The 19,776-nt window shown below is 40.7% G+C and overlaps 1 protein-coding gene across 3 annotated transcripts in view; it reads right to left on the reverse strand.

The window, feature by feature from the left end:
- The window catches only part of LOC105343045 (uncharacterized), a 111,973-nt gene that overhangs the window by 4,977 nt on the left and 87,220 nt on the right, over positions 1-19,776 (reverse strand). For 2 of the 3 annotated variants that reach the window (XM_066072883.1, XM_066072881.1), the window contains exons 51-73: positions 19,598-19,712; positions 18,721-19,005; positions 14,848-18,558; positions 14,474-14,560; positions 13,877-14,199; positions 13,028-13,163; positions 12,404-12,763; positions 11,847-12,239; positions 10,771-11,163; positions 9,950-10,339; positions 9,132-9,527; positions 8,682-8,858; positions 8,239-8,406; positions 7,555-7,952; positions 7,254-7,404; positions 7,069-7,149; positions 6,376-6,666; positions 5,678-5,865; positions 5,449-5,544; positions 5,095-5,245; positions 4,288-4,419; positions 3,700-3,984; positions 825-875 (exon numbers count right to left, since the gene is read on the reverse strand). In XM_066072883.1, the coding sequence (XP_065928955.1) occupies positions 825-875; positions 3,700-3,984; positions 4,288-4,419; positions 5,095-5,245; positions 5,449-5,544; positions 5,678-5,865; positions 6,376-6,666; positions 7,069-7,149; positions 7,254-7,404; positions 7,555-7,952; positions 8,239-8,406; positions 8,682-8,858; positions 9,132-9,527; positions 9,950-10,339; positions 10,771-11,163; positions 11,847-12,239; positions 12,404-12,763; positions 13,028-13,163; positions 13,877-14,199; positions 14,474-14,560; positions 14,848-18,558; positions 18,721-19,005; positions 19,598-19,712 (8,758 nt within the window). The remainder of the gene's footprint in view (positions 1-824; positions 876-3,699; positions 3,985-4,287; positions 4,420-5,094; positions 5,246-5,448; positions 5,545-5,677; positions 5,866-6,375; positions 6,667-7,068; positions 7,150-7,253; positions 7,405-7,554; positions 7,953-8,238; positions 8,407-8,681; positions 8,859-9,131; positions 9,528-9,949; positions 10,340-10,770; positions 11,164-11,846; positions 12,240-12,403; positions 12,764-13,027; positions 13,164-13,876; positions 14,200-14,473; positions 14,561-14,847; positions 18,559-18,720; positions 19,006-19,597; positions 19,713-19,776) is intronic. The other variant, XM_066072882.1, reaches the window with a different exon arrangement.

The raw sequence follows: 19,776 nt of genomic DNA on the forward strand, positions 1-19,776 counted from the left end.
TAAATTTGGGGGTTGGGGCGGGTGGAGGGTATTACAGTGATTGTACTTTATACTCATATGATTTGTGGGCTTGGGAAGTGAGGGTATTTATACAGTAGTAGTTCTCTTATGATATACAATTAAGTCATTATACAGTACTTACATGATTTGGGGGTTGGAAGGGGGGATGTATTGAAGCAGTTTTACAGTTACTTTACATACTTGCATGGTTTGGGGACTGGGAAGATAAAGTAAACTGGTTGTAAAGTAACTCTATGTACTTGCATGGTTTGGGGACTCAGGAGATAATGTAAAGTGGTTGTAAAGTAACTCTATATACTTGCATGGTTTGGGGACAGGGGAGATATATTAAAGGGGCTGTAAAGTAACTCTTTATACTTGCATGGTTTGGGGGTTTTGGGTTGAGGGGTATATTACACCTATTGTAAAAGTTAAACCCTTCTCTGTGCCATGAAGGCACATAGGGCCGGTGCTTATCTCCAGTTTCCGTCATCGTGCTAAATGGACGAGAGTCATTGACCTCTCTTGGATGGGACACCCATCCATCACAGGTTAACCCCCAGCGTAAGCAGTACCCAATTTCAGCTGGGTGGACTGAGACAATGTAGATATAGTGCCTTGTCTAAGTGCACAACATCAAGTGACCACAGCGGGGGTTTGAACCAGAGACCTTTTGGTTACTTGCCTAACGCCCATAACCACTGAGCCATATGCTCCACATATCTTATATAGTTGTACTCTGAATATTACTGACATGGTTTTGGGGTTGGGGGAGGGGAGATGTATTAATTAAAAGTAGTTGTACAGTAACTCTGTATACTTACATGGTTTGGGGGCTGGGGTTGTCAGTGGGGAGACCCCTGGAGTGCTGATAGCTAAAAACAAATTTCAAAATATATTTCATAAAAGGTTGTTAATTTAAAAAAAAAAAAAAAAAAAAAAAAAAAAATTTCATGACATTAATGAATATATTTATACACTTCAATAAATTTCAAATAATTTTGTTGAAATTGACTGGTAAATTTCTGTGCTAAATTTTGAGTTTCCTTCTTAGTCAAGGCTAATAGAATTATAAAATATTTTGATGGACTAGCTAAAACAACTAATTTAAAACACTATACAAGATTTACAAAAGACTAAGACAAAAGGAGTGGAATTCTGTGAATTTTCAACCAATGGCATATAAGCGCCATCAACAGAACTCAATGTCCTTGTGATTTCTAAAGTTAAATTTGCTTTTGAAAATTGCAGTATTTTTGTGAATTCACATTGATTTCCAAAGTACCATGGAATCATAGATTTCGTGGTGGCTCAATTTTCGTGGAATTCGTGGATACCTCTCATCCACAAATAAACATCTTCCACGAATTAATAAATTAGGATTTCAAAGCTATATTTCCTTTTGTAGGTAAAAGAGAAAACACAAAATTACGTCCCCATGAACTTGTAAATTTTAAGCAATCCACGAAAATTGGCCCCCACAAATTTTAATGATTCTATAGTGTTGATTCTGACATGCTGATATTCAATTCATTATTTCTTATAACTTATATATATTTGAAGACTTCAAATATAGAGAGATCGATACACAGTTTGTAATGTACTCATTAAGACAGAAAATGTGATATTTAGACAATATATCAAATGGATAACTGATAAATATTTGTTGCGATCAATTTGTGATTATCTTGGAGCAATTCAGTATTTACATGAACAGTACAAACTGATTTTTTTTTTCACTGAAGTTTTTTTCAAATCACTTTGCAAACTGCAATTTAATCATTCATTACAAGAGATTGACATGGATAAGAATTTGCTAGGGATTCTTCATTGTTGAGATTAAAACTAGCCAAGGACTTCAAATTCCAGACAAGACACAGTTGAACTTCAATATCTCAAACACTGATATCTCGAACACAATGGATATGTCGAAGGGATTTGTAAGTCCAAACTACTTATTCTTTAAGTATTTTACCCTCAATATCTTGAATACTCAGATATCTTGGAAGTTTTTGAACAGTCCGAGATAACAGTTCGAAATAATGAAGTTTGACTGTATATAGTTATACCTATATAAGTTCTATACAAAACTATACATTGAAAAACATGCACATACATTCACAAAACTATATATGTATATATTATCTACTAACTATCCCTATTACTTTTGCCATTGTTACCTTTCAAACACTGGAGTTTTTCCGTCAACAGCATGCAAAAAAGTTATAAACATTAAACAAAAGTAAATCAAACTTTTCAAAGATGGCTTCCACTTTAATTTTAATTTGTTAAATTTCAAAAGTTCACAGGCTTAAAATTTAAAGGTATTTCTACCTAAAAAGTATTGGATAAAATAATTAGACTTTTTTCTAGCCTGAAATGTAAGTTCTTTATTCATTTTTTTCATATGACAAAAACGTTTGAATATGTTATCGTTATCAACAAAATATTTGCCTTTTATTTTAAAGATCATGTTAGACAACTCTGTAGGGTAAAGTGCAATGTGACTAGATGTGACTACAAGATAATCCTAGCAATACATGTACAATAGGGATAGGTGACTACAAGTGACTACCACTGTGAGCTAATGTGACTACTACAGACTAGAACACACTAATTAAATTGAACAGTAATATTTGTGGTTATTTTATACCATCATCTAGGAACTTCTCCGCGAAACCAAGCAGCAACTTCATCTTGTTGCAGCAGCCTTACTGCCAAACCAAGCAACAACTTCATCTTGTTGCAGCAGCCTAACTGCCAAACCAAGCAACAACTTCATCTTGTTGCAGCAGCCTCACTGCCAAACCAAGCAACAACTTCATCTTGTTGCAGCAGCCTCACTGCCAAACCAAGCAACAACTTCATCTTGTTGCAGCAGCCTCACTGCCAAACCAAGCAACAACTTCATCTTGTTACAGCAGCCTCACTGCCAAACCAAGCAACAACTTCATCTTGTTGCATGCCCGCTTTGCCACCAACCAAACTCTTAAGTTCCAACAAATCTGGTTTTGCCATGTACAACTGGACAGCATCTTTGGCAATATATGCATCTTCATCTGATTTTTAAATCTATTTTTCTGTTTGTCTTTTTATGGCAATTTTTGACAAAGATCCCAATTACCATGCACTACATGAACACTGCTTGTTTGAAGTGAGGGATGGAAACAAATCTTCCAAAAGTAATAATGTAAATGTAATAGAACACCTTGACAGTCCTCGTGTTTACGTACTGGGTACTCTCGTTTTGTGTATGTTTATGCACAGCATATGCTGAGAGATTAGGGATAACACCTTTATACTTCTGCACCAGACACTTTTAATATTTTTACTGAAGGTTAAATAAAAAGATTTTCCTCCCATTTTTGAGATTAAAAGAAATTTTTTCCCCCTGATTTTTAGTGCAGTTCTTACTATGCTGTTTGTAAACTTTGAAATATCCTTTTCTTGAAAAATTGATATTGAAAAAAAATGAGAGACTGAGGTAAATAAATTCTTTTATTGTAAAAAATTTATATTTTTACAAGGTAGCCATCTTGAAAATTGACATACTTTTGGCACGCAAGTGTCCATAGGTTGTATGAAAACCTTGGTACAATAATAATAATAACTGTAATAAAATCCCTAAAACATTGAAACAACGTCCGTAATTAACGATTATAACAAGTTAATGAAACTACTTCCGATGGTTTGACGTACCACAATCACAATAATACCGGATCTTGTAGTCCCCGCACGGAATCGGGAAGTTATCGGAGTCATCGCACACGAGTCCTTTACTGGGAGTACACACCAGGATTTCCCCGGACGATTCCGCCGGAGCCTCCATGGATACAGAGTAACACTCCACTTTGGTGATGTTGCCACCGTTACAGAAGTGGTAGTTGGCTGCGAATTCGGCGGCGCTCGGTTCGTGGTCCCCAGTGCTTCCTGGGTCTCCAGGGTGATGAGTGTTCATCCAATCTGACCATCGTGGTCGGCATACTGAAGAATATAAAGCACCACAATTATTACTTGAGTATGATGCTGTATAATACAAAACACCTTATTTAAATTTTGAAGTACACATATAATGCTGAATAATACAAAGGGCCACACTTATCACTTGTAGCATAATGCTGACTACAGTACAGTAATATGATAAATATATGAGGAATTTTACAGCAGACAAAAGGGAATACCATTTCTTGAATCAATCATTCTGTCTACTGTTGACTGAAATAAGTCAAAGTGAAATAAAATGATTACAGAATGTAAAATGTATCATGTTTCTTTTCTCTTACTTACCTGGGTGCTTTGTGTGAGTAATAGCAACATGTCCGTCATGGAAGGGTGTGGTCTGATGGTTGGGTGGGGCGTGAGATCCGGCCTGGGGGGACAGGGTTGGGATCATTGGAGGGGTGAAGTGAGGCTGGACCACTGTAATAAGGAGAGAGACAGAATAAAATAACGGAACCACAGTGTAAGGGAGGAGAGAGTCATAATTAAATATCAGAACCACGATAATGATTCAACAGTGCTGGACTGATATTGTGGACAGATATGATTTACTTTATTCTGTTACATGTATTTCATATGTGAAAATATATATGAGGATCTAAATTCATAAGGAATTACTGTATACAGGGTTATATTCGCCCCCGTTTTATTTTCGCCCTTTTCGTCCTTGTTGTCAGAGGGTGAATTTAAGACTGGGTGAATCCCAAGGTATCAAATTTTCTCTCTTTAAACACAACTGTGTCTAGGCGAATTCAAGACAGGGCAAAACTGTTTGCAAGTGTAGAGGGGCGAAAATAACTCAGGGAGAAAATAACCCTGTATAAAGTATATGTACATATCTGACTGTTGATCGAGCCATCTAAAAAAAATTGATCTTGAAAAAAATGGTTCCTTGTGATGGGATTGCTTTAAAGAAACACTGAATCATGCCCTATCATCATACTATCAACTTGTCCTATCCACAGAAAAAAGATGATGCACAGTCTTCTTAAAATGTGGGAACCCTGGCCCTTTTAATCTTAAATGCCACCAATATCAATTGAGACCTTCAACTTAAGCTACATACACATGAAGTAGAACATGTAAGAAACTTACAGCATCCAACTTCATCGTTATCACAGTCGATGACGCCATCACATCTGGATGAAGATGAAATACACTGTCCGTTTCCGCATCGGAACTGGTTGGCATCACAAGACTTGCATGAACAGCTACAGGTGGTCATATTCACAACTTTTGTCTCACCCTGTAAAAGGATATAATTGACAATTTATTCCATTGTGTATTTATATACACACAATCCAGCATCCTTAATTTAGAGAATTTTCCTGATCAACCCTTAATTGGCAAATTTTATGGTAACTAAGGCTTCAGTGATGTTCTTTGAGTGATGTTATTTCTAAGACATTCTTCGGAACACATCTAAGTTTATGTAATACATGTACTTACACTAGCACAGGCTGGGCAGCTCTTCGGAACACATCGGAGTTCTCCACTGTAGCACTGGCAGGTCTCGCACGTGTCTGTTGTGACAATGTCCGTTTTCTGAAGAAAAAAAGACAAAACTCTTAGAGAAAGAGTTATATGGAGAGGCCTGATGAGAAATAGATATCGAGAGAGAGAGAGAGTGAACGAGAAAAGAGAAAGATGGGGAGAGAGAGAGAGAGAGGTTCCGTACCATGATGATTTTGTTCTTGTACTGACAGGTGCAGTCTGCTTTCTTCACACAGTGCAGTCCATCACAGTATAATCCACCAGTACAGTTGGGGCACTGGGAGGTGTCCAGTCCCTCAAAACAAGGCATGACGTGGGGGTTCAGTGCGGGGGCATCTGTCTTGTGAAGGTTGGTGTTGGGGGTGGGTGGTACTGTAAATGAATTAAAAGTATATAACACTGAATAAAAAAGTACAACACTAAATCAAAAAGTATAACGCTGAATCAAGAAGTATAACGCTGAATCAAAAAGTATATAAAGCTGAATCAAAAAGTATATAACACTGAATCAAAAAGTATAACGCTGAATCAACAAAGAGTCAACCCCAGCCCTGTGTGAGGAATGTTTCCCTGTTTGAGCCTTTAGATTTTCCCCATCCCTTGGGTGATATTGTAACCTTAAATTCATATCCACACTAAGGTATTACTGTTTTTCTGATTCATTATAAACTTAAAAAATATATATTATCAAACATTTAAATAGAAACTCAGAAGTTTGTAATATTCCATTTCTCAGTGCTTCATAACTATTACCATAAGAGACAAACAATTCAAGTTTTACCATTTAACCTTCCCCATGCCCATGCATATCAAGTAGTGTATCAATTCACCAGATGAGCCCAGCTTTGGCCTAGTCTGTGTTATAACTGGGTGAAGACTTACCACACTCGGGGGTCTTCTTCAGACAGCCCAGGCGGACCCTGTAGTCCAGACAGCCCGTGGGGTCAAACTGGTCCATATTGTTACAGGTAAGTCCCTCCCACAGGTTACAGGTGACGATCTGACCGGTCTGGTCGTAGTCCACGCCCCCGACGGTCTGACACTGAATCCTGAGGGGGTTCTGACAGGTGTGAGAAAGCTCCTTTACCTTGGCGATGGGCTCGATGTCACCTGAGGAGCCAGGTGTGTTGTGACCTACATTGACCCAGGTGTCATACTCAATGCAAGAGTCTCCTGTAAAAAAAAAGTGTAACAAATGAATGTAGTTGAGCCTTTGCGCTTTGTGGAGAGAATTTTATTTTTTTTAGGGGGGGGGGGGGGGGGGGTGTGGGTGGCAAATTTTTATGGATGGTAATCTTAAAGAGTAGGGATATGATTCTATGAAAAGGAAAATCTTTTGTATGTTATTTTTTTAGGCTGTTGGTATTTTTCAGGAGATGGATAAAAATGTCAGATGTGCCAGTTAGTTTATGTATTATTCCAGCTCTCTATGCAACTCTTTTATATTAAAAATATTGCATTGTATTTGTGTGATTACCTGGGAAGACTGAGCATTAATAAATTCAACTCAAAAAAAATAATTGAAAACTATTAACCAGACAAATGATTTATTTGGTGTTGGTGGAACAGACTTACTGATGGTCGAGGTGACTCCAGGTTTCAGGGCTGGGGTCACGGCCACTGTGGTTGGTTTAGGGGTAGGTGGGGGTGTTGTTGCTGTAAGTGAAAAAAACAAAACAAATATGAAATCAATTTTTCATACTTCATTGCAAACAAAATTAAAGTTTCACTGAATGTAACTAAGAATTTTTGGAACTTACTTGGATATGTTACAGGACATCCGATGACTTCTACTCTAAGTGCTATTTTTCCTTGCCAGGTCTGTGGAAGGATACGCAAGTACTGGGCGTGAAGAGGACTAGTGAAGTAATACGTCACTGGGGTTGAGGAGTCAAAGTTGCCACTGAAGATCTGAAGTAGGAGAGTTTGCATACATCTTAATAGGCAAAGAAGATCTGCATTACCAATGAACAAAAAAATTTAAGACAAGTTTTAAGTATTCTGATAACTTCTATAGAGAGAGAAAGATAAAGACTGTTAGAGAAGGAAAACTAGTCCTACCTTCTCTGCATTATTCTCCCGATAAGTATTCCAGTTGATTCCGTCAGTGGAGAACTGTAGTTTATAGGAAGTGATGTACGTAGGAGCGTCAGCACGGCCCTGTGTGGAGATTCCGGTCAAGTACGCCTGCTGTAAGAAGTCGATCTGTAAATACTCTGTCTTGGAGTCGGTAGCCGGCATCCAGAAACCGTTGGTGTTCAGTCGCGCTTTTTCAGGACTACTGTTTCCGTCCCGGAAGCTGGAAGCGGTGATCATCTCGTCCCGGATCTGATTGGACTGCATTCCCATCGGAGCCTTACACACGGTCGGGATGTGAGTGGCCGGTTCGGTGGAGGTTCCTGATTGGTTTGGACTCGAGGTGGTTCTTGAGTTACCACCAGGCTTCACTGGAGCCGACGCTATTAGAAATAGAGTTTCATACAGTAAACCAACTAAAATTTATTGCTTGTAATAGAGAGGCAAATATTTCCTGCCAGTCCATGCATATCTTTAAATATTGATTAATTTAAAACTCTTTATAAAAAAAGGGGCCAATAATCAGAAACACTGAATACTTATCTTATAAACGAAATTTTCACTAATGTAAAAAATCATGGAAAAGCTTGTATAAAAAATCTTCATCTCAGAGAGAGAGAGAGAGAGAGAGAGAGAGAGAGGGAGAGAGAGAGAGAGAGAGAGACTCACCACACTGGCAGTGGTAGCGAATCTTGTAATCCTGACAGTCCACGGGGAAGTTATCAGCGTTTCTACAGACGAGTCCACTGTCGGGGTAACAGGTCAGCATTTCTCCGGAGCTGTACGACGGAATGTCTCCGTCCACGGTCACACACTCAATCTTGTCCACAGTACCACCTGATATCAAATAAAAAATACCGGGATCCAAAAATTGACAATGCTGGTTTTCAACAATTCATTTCAACAAACACCAGGATTACAATTTAAAAGTTTACTCCAAGCATTTCTATTAAGCACCGGTGCATAAAGCTTGCTTTGAGTATTCTAATGCAACAAGATTCTACTTTAAAATTTGTACACCTTGCAACGGAAATTTCCAATCAATAAGATTGCATAAACTTAAGGCAAAAGACTGAGAGTTCTTTTTACACTTTTTTTCATGTACTACAAACCTGGGCAGAACTGGAGTTTCTGAACAGCAGTCCAGTGTTCATATTCCATGCCCTCTGATGTCGGATTATCCGTGTTTATCCAGCTAGACCACTGAGTCTGACATTGCGGCGCCTGTGTGGTTGGGGTCGATGTTGTTTTGACAGTCGGAGCATGTGTGGTTGCACCACTTCCATTGTCTGAAAGAAAAAAGGTTAGATATAAAATTCATGGGCAATTTTTTTCAATTTTCATTCATTGGAGTAGAATTTAATTTCAAGTAAACCTTACAGAAGAAAAAAATTACAAATTGATATTCAGTGAATATTAATATAAAAAAAAAAAGAGTCCTTTTTGAATATCTTATATTTTTAACAGAACTAATGAGTTTTTATTAATAACACTAAGGAAATATTTTTGTTTTCAAAATTATATCAAAGGATGTCTTGTAGTCTGAACAGGTGATTTCTTACCTGGGCACTGACAGTAATATCGGATCTTGTAATCTGTACAGGTAACTGGGAAATTATCGGCGTTGTTACAGGTGAGACCTGTGGCTGCATCACATGTGAGCACTTCTCCTGAGCTGTAGGACGGGATATCGCCCGCCTCAGCGTAACACTCCACCCGTGTCATGGATCCTCCTGGACACCGGTCCGCCTTCTCCGCATCAGTCAAGGCCTCATGGTCACCATTTCCGGATTCAGGACGGTCCCGGTTGATCCAGTCAGTGAATCCAGTCTTGCAGATTTTGTGGGGTGGGGGTGTTTGGGTAGTGGAGGAAATGGGTCGGCCACTGGAGTCTGTCACCACTGGCTTGGTGGTGCCACCGTGAAGAGCTTGTGTCCCTGTGGGTCCTGCTGTAGTTACTGTGGATTACAAACACAAATCATTTTAAAATGATGTCATGTTTTTTTAATCCATTTTTAGTAAAACATGCTTTAAACGAAGTGCCAGGGAAGGATGATTTTGCTTTGTTATTAGCGTCATTCGTTATATCCATCAAGTTTACAAAAGATTAGTCAGTCACAGGAAATGAAAATCACTTCACTGTAAGTGTCAAACCATTATATGCATGTTTGCTATATCTGTGTTTTACTGTATTTTACTTTAAGTTTCAATTCTGGATAAGATGACAAAGTGAAAATGGCAGAGAGGTTAAAAAGTAGACACAATTCAATGACCATCATCCTCAAGTTTTAGAAAATGAAAGTACATTAATATCTGATATAATTTCTCCTTCATGCAGCCATTCTTATATAGAATAATGGATAAAAAAATCATTCCCTACCTGGACATTGGCAGAAGAAGCGAGCCTTGTAATCGGAGCATGGGATGGGGAAGTTATCCGCATTATTACAAGTGAATCCGCGATCTACAGAGCACTCGGCCACTTCTCCAGAACTGTAGCTCGGGATGTCCCCATCTACCACGTGGCACTCGATCTGGGTGAAGTTACCGCCGGAACAAAGCTGGAGTTTCTCTGCGACGGTCAGCTGTTCTCTGTCGCCGGTGCCACTGCTTGGGTTGTTGTTGTTGATCCATGGGGTCCATCCAGCTTTACAAGGGATTGGTGGTGGTGTGTTTGAGGTGGTGGATGTGACTGGTCGACCATTGTCTGTCACTGGCTTGGTGGTGCCACCATGAAGAGCCTGTGTCCCTGTGGGTTGTGCTGTTGTTGCTGTGGGTTATGATTTATAATTTTAATATTTCCTATTTTTCATAACTTTAATGACAGTATGTAAATTTACAAATCCATCCCCCCATTCCCTTGTGTATGTTCTAATTTCAAGGTAAATAAAAATTCAAATACAACTTCATGATAACCATGCTTGCAAAAAATCTAGCCTCACATCAAATAGTTAGGAATGCTGTATTCCCTCCACAACAAGTTGCACAGGGGGATAAAAATCATATATGTGTTTACGTTATATTCTCATTTCATTCTTACGCGTGAGATGTATTTAAGGTCTACAGAGAGAGTCAGAGGCTCTGAGATAGACAGATAGACCAAACACAGTATGTCTTAAATCCTCAATCCACAGAACATAAATAAAAACAACAATCTGTGATCAAACATCAAAATACTTGATGGCAAAGATCTCTCCCTACCAGGACATTTGCAGAAGAAGCGAGCCTTGTAATCGGAGCATGGGATGGGGAAGTTATCCGCGTTATTACAAGTGAATCCACGATCTACAGAGCACTCGGCCACTTCTCCAGAACTGTAGCTCGGGATGTCCCCATCTACCACGTGGCACTCAATCTGGGTGAAGTTACCGCCGGAACAAAGCTGGAGTTTCTCTGCGGCCGTCAGCTGTTCTCTGTCGCCGGTGCCACTGCTTGGGTTGTTGTTGTTGATCCATGGTGTCCATCCAGCTTTGCAAGGGATGGGTGGTGGTGTGTTTGAGGTGGTGGAGGAGATTGTTCGACCACTGGAGTCGGTCACTGCTAGCTTGGTGGTGACGTGATGGTTCTGGGTCCCTGTGGGTCCTGGTGTAGTTACTGTGGTGTATGATATATAATTCATTTTATTTAAACTTTAAAAAAGATACTGTAGAATCATTTAATTTTGTGGGGCCAATTTTCGTGGATTGTGGGTTTTTTGCTTGTTCATGGGGATGTAATTTCGTGGATGAGTCAGTTTTCAGTTTCAGTAGGTAAACTAAACCTTTTATAATTAGTTTTTTTTGAGGATGTACATTGATGGGCAAGGGCTACCCAGGAATACCACGAAAATTGAGCCACCACGAATTTTAATGATTCCACCGTAGTATATAAATTTATGAATCCACCCCTTTTGCTTCCTATTTGAAGGTATACAAAAATTTTGATACAACATCAGGTAAAATGCTTGAGAAAATTGCAAAGTTAAATGCTTCTAAATGCTAAGGTTTCTTTCAATCTTGCCAGCAAACTTTTCTCACTAACACACTCACATCTTATAGTTAGTGCGCTATATCCCCGCCACAACAAGTTGCACAAGGGGATACAAATCATATATGCATTTACCCAATCTTCTCATTTCATTCTTACTATGAGATCAGTTAAATTTCTACATAGAGAGTCAGAGGATCCAAGGTAGAAAGATAGACCAAAAACAATATGTCTTAAATCCTCTATCCATGGATCATACAACAATCTGTGATCTGACATCAAAATACTTGAAGGCAAAGAACTTTCCCTACCTGGACATTTGCAGTAGAAGCGAGCCTTGTAATCGGAGCATGGAATGGGGAAGTTATCCGCGTTATTACAAGTGAATCCGCGATCTACAGAGCACTCGGCCACTTCTCCAGAACTGTAGCTCGGGATGTCCCCATCTACCACGTGGCACTCAATCTGGGTGAAGTTACCGCCGGAACAAAGCTGGAGTTTCTCTGCGACGGTCAGCTGTTCTCTGTCGCCGGTGCCACTGCTTGGGTTGTTGTGGTTGATCCAGGCGGTCCAGCCCTCCTTGCAGGGTATTGGTGGGGGTGTGGGGGAGGTGGTGGCAATATCATGACCGCCCGGTTTTGTTGGTACCAGGTTGCTTGATTTGGCATTGGCATCCGTTCCAGATGTGGTTGGTGCTGGTGTGGCTGAAATATCACATACAAAGGAAATGCAGCTTTAGATAATCCATAAGCACACAATTCTATTGCTCATCAGAGCATTACTAATCCCTCTGCTTTCCTTGTATAAATTTTAAGGGATCTAGAGATTTAGCAAAATTCTATCATTTTCATGTTTAAGCCCAGCTTACCTGGACAGCTACAGAAGAATCGAGCCTTGTAGTCAGAGCACGGCATGGGGAAATTGTCAGCATTGTTACAGGCCAGGCCTTGGTCGGGATAACAAGTCAGGATCTCCCCGGAGCTGTAGCTGGGGATATCCCCGTCGACAGCGTGACATTCTACTTTGGTCACATTACCGCCTGGGCAGAACTGGGCCTTCTCAGCGTCGGTCATTTTTTCGTAGTCTCCGAGGGCACCCTGGGTGGTAGGGCTGTTCTTGTTCAGCCAATCAGACCATTTCTCTACACACTGGGGCCCGGGGGTGGGGGTGGAGGTCACAGCAGGGGTCACGGTGGAACCTTGACCTGTTACCACTGTTAATGGTGCAGCTGCAACAGAATAAAAATTGATTTTAAAAGCTGATTATTCTATTCTTAAGTTAACTTTAATAATTCATAATTCAAAAATCTCTCATAAAAATCATAGATAAAAATTAAATCAAATATGTAGGAGAGATGGAAAAATAAAAAGAGTGTGCAGTAAGTTCTAGTTACATGAATTTTTTTAAATTTTTCTTTGACAAATTTTAAATTTCATTGAACAATTAAAATTGTGATCCACAACCACTAAGAAGTAAATTCAAATTTGATTACCTTTACAACCAATCAGTTGCCAGCGGAGTCCGATGCCTCCATTCCATCTCTCAGGAACAATGCGGATGAATTTTGCAGCGAAAGGATTCAGGGTGTGCGTATTGACAGTGTCAGAGTCGAAATTTCCAGAGAACACCTTAGAATATAGAATTCTCTAATCAAATATAATGATATTGGGGGAATATACAATGTCATGTACTTTGACATCATATGGTTAATTAGGCAGTTTTCCCAGAATGCTCAAGTCCTATGATCGATAACTTTTGAAAAATGAAAATTTAACAAGTAAATCTTAAGAAATTTTGAAGCGTGATTAGAAGGAAGTACCGGTAATACCAGTATATGCATACACACAGATCTCATTGAACTCGTATGTATAATATTAAAGATCTGATTCACTTGTATTAGGTACTCATAATGAACTAAAACATTTAACTTGTTTGATTTACAACTTAACTTATCATACTCAATTTGTTTTGCTATCAACTCTGACTGCTTTTAATTCACTTTCTAAATGTATATTTTCACCAAATACTATTTCAGACATTTTTCAATCAGATTTCAGAAAACAACATTTATACTTTGAGATGCAGAGTTTATTAGCTGTCAAAGATTCAGTATACATGTGTACCGTAAATTCCTTTTTAAATGCAAGGAATTAATATCTGCATTAAATCGCGAGAAGCAGTCCTTGCAGATTTTAAAATCTTACTTTTTTTCCAGACAGTTATATGAAATTATAACAAAAAATTGGTGCTTGCGATTTTATATTCTCGCGATTTAATGCAAAAGTGCGGAATCGAGAAATAAAGAACTCGTGTAAAATAAGGAATTTACAGTGTATTGTACCTTTCTCTGGCCAAGCTCCTGGTAGAAAGTAAAATTCAGTCCATCCATAGAGTACATTAGGTAGTAAGCCGTCACCCAACTCTGGCCCCCGTTCAGGCCGCGAGTTGAGACGGCGTAGATAATCTCAGGCTCAGTGAAGCTGATCATGAGCCACTGGTTCTTGTCGTTGCTGGCTGGGACCCACCCACCTGACAGTGAGGTGGTGCCAGTGGTGTCTAGGTGAGATCTCTGGGGACCAGACTCGGGGCGGAGACTTGAGGATGCAGATAATTGGCTATCGTCCATGTGGATAGGAAGTTGGGCGGAGTTACCATCAGCACACACTGCAGAACCAAAGGGGCAAAAATTATCTATTATACATCCCTACCCCAGATTGGATATACATCTACAGTACATCCCTATCCACAAAATGTGTTAGTTAAATTATACTACAGACTAGCACCCCTATACCAGAGTAGGTTTGTCTTGTCAATCTTTTTTTACATTTAACATATTCAACTTTTTTGGGGTACTGCTTTTAATACAAGCACAGTTGCAAGGATCATCAGAATATTTCAACCAATCAGAAATAATATTTTAATCAATGGTAGAACATACCCAGTGAGGTTGGCTTGGGTGTGCTGGTTCCCACGTTGATTGAGGTAGATGGGACAGGTGTAACATTAGAGCCAGGTGTCACAGCAGCTGAAAACAGAAAGATAAAGGTATGGACCATATGTATGGAAAGACTGCATGAAGAAACCAACCTAATTCTACAGAAAAACTCTGCTGATGATATCTACATCCAAAACCTTTAACATTTTTTGGGTTTTTTTTGTGTTTATTATAAGATCAAAACTTTAGCTTCCAAAAAATATTTCTTAAAATATCTGTGTATATATCAGTTAATGAAATTAACACTGTACTACAAGGAAAATCAGAATCTAATTTATCAATAGTTACAAAGGTGGATCACAAGAATAAAGACTTACAGCAGATGTCACAGAAGTAGCGGATCTTGTAGTCGGTGCATGGCATCGGGAAATTGTCCGCATCAGTGCACTCCAGTCCAACCTTGGTGTCACACTTAATGATCTCGCCTGTGGAGTAGGATGGAGCATCCATTGTCACACTGTAGCACTCAACCCTACTGATGGACCCACCCTGACAGAAGCCAGTCCGGGCGGTGTACTCTGCAGGGGTTAGCTCTTTGTCCCCGGGGAAAGATCCTCCTGGGTGGTTCACATTGGACCAGTTGGACCAGAATGTGGCACATGTGGTGACCACCACGCCAGGAGTGGTGGTAGGTGGCAGGGTTTCCAATTCTGTCACAAGCTTGGTGTGGCCAAGTTGGTCAGTTACAGGTATTCCATATCTGTCAGTTTCCGGGAAGAGAAGTGGGTTTCCAAATTTGTCTGTTTTTGGCACTGCGGTAGGTATTCCCTGGGAACTTGGCACAGGTTCCAAGATGGTGACCATCTGTGTGTGCCCATTGGCATCAGTTACAGGTATGCCAAAGGCATCTGTCTTTGGTACCAGCAGAGGATTCCCATAGGCATCTGTCTTGGGTCTGGCAGTGGGAACTCCTTGGGGCCGAGTGAGGGGCTCCAACACTGTGACCATGATTGTATTCTTGTTCTGGTCTGTGACTGGTTGTCCATATATGTCAGTCTTTGGCTCCAATACAGGCTTGCCATACTTGTCTGTCTTGGGGACTAGCACAGGGGTACTCTGTCCATGAGGCACAGGCTCCAATACAGTGACCATGATGGTGTGGCCGTTTGCATCTGTGACTGGTTTACCAAAGGCATCTGTCTTTGGTATCAGCACCGGGTTTCCAAATTTGTCGGTTTTTGGAACTGCTGTAGGAACAGCCTGTGAGCCAGGAACTGGTTCCAACACTGTCACCATTACTGTGTTTCCATTGGTGTCTGTCACTGGTTTGCCATAAACATCAGTCTTTGGTACAAGGACTGGGTTTCCAAACTTGTCAGTCTTTGGTACAGCTGTTGGCTTCACCTGAGTACCAGGCTCGGGGACAAGGACAGTCACCATTTTAGTGTGCCCATTACTGTCAGTCACTGGTTTACCAAAAGCATCGGTCTCCGGTTCCAATATTGGGTTTCCTTGTGCATCGGTCTTTGGTACCAACTGTGGTGTGTTAGTTCCTTGGGGAATGGGTTCCAAGACTGTGACCATCTTTGTGTGCCCATTAGCATCAGTCAGTGGTTTGCCAAAAGCATCGGTCTCTGGTACCAACAATGGATTTCCAAACTGGTCAGTTTTGGGACGAGCAGTGGGGATACCTTGTGATTCAGTGACTGGTACCATCACTGTGACCATAACCGTGTTTCCATTGATGTCTGTCACTGGCTTACCAAAGGCATCAGTCTTAGGCACCAGTTCTGGGTTACCAAACTTGTCTGTCTTGGGAACAGCTGTGGGCTTATCGGTCCCTTCTGGTTTGGGTTCAAGGACTGTGACCATCTGAGTGTGCCCATTTATGTCTGTCACTGGCTGTCCATAGACATCAGTTTTGGGAACCAACAGTGGGTTTCCATATTTATCTGTTTTGGGAACTAACATGGGTGTATTTGTGCCTTGTGGACTTGGTACCAAGACTGTCACCATCTCTGTATGTCCCTGTAGATCCGTTACTGGCTGTCCATAGATGTCTGTCTTTGGCACAAGGATTGGATTTCCTTGAGCATCTGTTTTAGGCACCAACATTGGTGTATTTGTACCTCCTGGACCTGGCACCAAGACTGTCACCATCTCTGTATGTCCCTGTAGATCTGTTACCGGCTGTCCATAGATGTCTGTCTTTGGCACAAGGATTGGATTTCCCTGAGCATCTGTTTTTGGTACTAGCATTGGTGTATTTGTACCTCCTGGACCCGGCACCAAGACTGTCACCATCTCTGTGTGTCCCTGTAGATCTGTTACTGGTTGTCCATAGATGTCTGTCTTTGGCATAAGGATTGGATTTCCTTGAGCGTCTGTTTTTGGTACTAGCATTGGTGTATTTGTACCTCCTGGACTTGGCACCAAAACGGTCACCATCTCTGTGTGTCCCTGTAGATCCGTTACTGGCTGTCCATAGATGTCTGTCTTTGGCACAAGGATTGGATTTCCTTGAGCATCTGTTTTAGGCACCAACATTGGTGTATTTGTACCTCCTGGACCTGGCACCAAGACTGTCACCATCTCTGTATGTCCCTGTAGATCTGTTACTGGCTGTCCATAGATGTCTGTCTTTGGCATAAGGATTGGATTTCCTTGAGCATCTGTTTTAGGCACCAACATTGGTGTATTTGTACCTCCTGGACCTGGCACCAAGACTGTCACCATCTCTGTATGTCCCTGTAGATCCGTTACCGGCTGTCCATAGATGTCTGTTTTTGGCATAAGGATTGGATTTCCTTGAGCATCTGTTTTTGGTACTAGCATTGGTGTGTTTGTACCTCCTGGACCTGGCACCAAGACTGTCACCATCTCTGTGTGTCCCTGTAGATCTGTTACTGGCTGTCCATAGATGTCTGTCTTTGGCACAAGGATTGGATTTCCCTGAGCATCTGTTTTTGGTACTAACATTGGTGTGTTTGTGCCTTCTGGATTTGGAACCAAAACGGTCACCATTTCTGTATTTCCTTTCAGGTCTGTAACAGGTTTTCCATAAATGTCAGTCCTTGGCACAAGGATCGGATTTCCAAACTTGTCAGTTTTAGGCACAGCAGTTGGAACAATGTGTCCACCAGGAATGGGCTCCAGCACTGTCACCATCACTGTGTTTCCACTGCTGTCAGTGACTGGTTGTCCGTAGATGTCTGTCTTGGGAACAAGAACTGGGTTACCAAACTTGTCGGTGGCCGGGACAGCGGTGGGAGTTCCTTGATGGGAAGTCACAGGGACCACTATGGTGTGCCCATCTTTGTCAGTCACTGGTTTTCCATAGATATCAGTGAGCGGTACCAGCAGTGGTGTAGCATTTGGCTCCGTGGAAGGGCCACATGGCACACCTTTTGGTTCACACAGCACGCGGATCTCGTAGTCATAGCACTGACCACCGGTAGCCAACTGCTTGGTGGCGTCACATTTCAGGCCTCCAGCATTGATGTCACAGATTACGCCACTCTGACCCGCCTCCATAGAGGAGAGGCCAGTGATGCTGTCTCGGCACTCAATAGCAGTGATTTCATCAGTGTGGCAGAATCGGTACTTGTTCTCAAGTTCAGACAACAACTCTACGTCTCCGTACTTATCTGGATGGTGGCCATTCATCCAGGTGGTCCAGCCACAGATGTCCACTGTCTTGGTGGTAATACCACTGATAGGCCTGGTGGTACCTCCTGGTGGTGCGGTGGTGACATTGCTACAATCACAGTATGCACGTACCTCATAATCCATACACTTTTTGTCAGCTTGAAGGGCATTTTTACACCTCAATCCGCGGATCCTGTCACAAGACAAAGTTTCATTTGTCCTGTCTGATGGAATATGCCCATCTGCTGTGCGACATTCAATTCTTGTCATGATGTCGTAGCCACATGTCTTTTCTCTGATGGCTGCCATGGACTCAATGTCACCTGCGAAGGGCTTCTCAGGTTTCATAACAGAAGGATTGTCCATGTTGATCCAGTTAGACCATCCGCAGATCGATTTGACGGGAGCTGGAGTTGTACTTATCCTTGGACTGGGAGTGCCTAGTAGTAGACCACAAGAGCGTTACTCAAAAATTATCATACTCCACTCTAACATTAAATCAGAAAAGCAAAAGATCAAATCAACAAAATATCAAAGGCACTAGATTTACTGTTACTGAATTAATGTTTACTCTGGTGACTACAGATTCTTAATTTGCTTACTTGCACATGGACAGTAGAAACGGACTTCATAGTCACAGCAATGACCACCATTTTCCCAGTTCAGACATTTTAATCCGGACTTAATGTCACATGAAACCGATTGTCCACCCTGTGTGGAAGCCATTTTTGTTTCTGCATCACGGCATTCAATCTGGACAGGGGCGGAGCAGAATGAGTGGATGCTGCGGATCTTGGATAGAGTCTCTAGATCCCCATCTCCACTCAGTGGTGTATCCACATTTATCCAGTAAGTCCACTCGCATTCAGGATGTGTCACTGGGTTTGCTTAAAAGAAAGAAAATTTTGTTCACAGTAAAATCTGCAGTTGAATTCCACTGATGGCTGAATTCTCTGATTTAGATTCCATGAAAGAAAGATCAGTAACTGTTTGATAGCCTTGAAGAACCTGTTTTTAGATTTCTTTCTAATGAAATATTAACTTCACAAATTTTGCCAGCCACATTTTTAATACATTTCTTCCTGTCTTGTATATTAAATGGAGTAAAAATTTTGTCATGAAAATTGAGACACAAAAATTAAAGATAGAATAGTGTCAATATATTTCATGTCTTCATTAACTTTATCAAGATGTAAAGAATTCACCTAGTGAAGAAATCGAGTCAAAACTCCAAATTCTTTACTTTACGCAAGTACTTAATTCTGCTGTGATTCCGCTGCTTTGCATTAAATCGGGACAATATAAAACTGCAAACACCATTTTTTAATTTAATTCTATATAGCTCAAAACTGTGTAAAAAATGAAAGCGAGATTTTAAAGTCCGCGAAGACTGCTCCTCACTATTTTCAGCAAATATTAATTCCTCACTTTTAATAATGAATTTACAGTGTTAACTTCATGAAGGTGTGAAGACCTTACCTGGTGTGGGAGCTGGAGTAGTTACACAGCTTTCATCACGTGAACAGGTAACAGTGTTATTGAAGCAGTGACAGGTGGTGCATTCATCATAAGGGTTCGTCCAAGTCTCCATAGGCTGAAAGTATGGATAATATATTCATTCTGTTATTTCATAATGGCCCTTTAATTTCTTATCAATA

Source organism: Magallana gigas, chromosome 10 (assembly GCF_963853765.1).
Source record: "Magallana gigas chromosome 10, xbMagGiga1.1, whole genome shotgun sequence".
In the NCBI taxonomy this organism is placed as follows: Eukaryota; Metazoa; Mollusca; class Bivalvia; order Ostreida; family Ostreidae; genus Magallana; species Magallana gigas.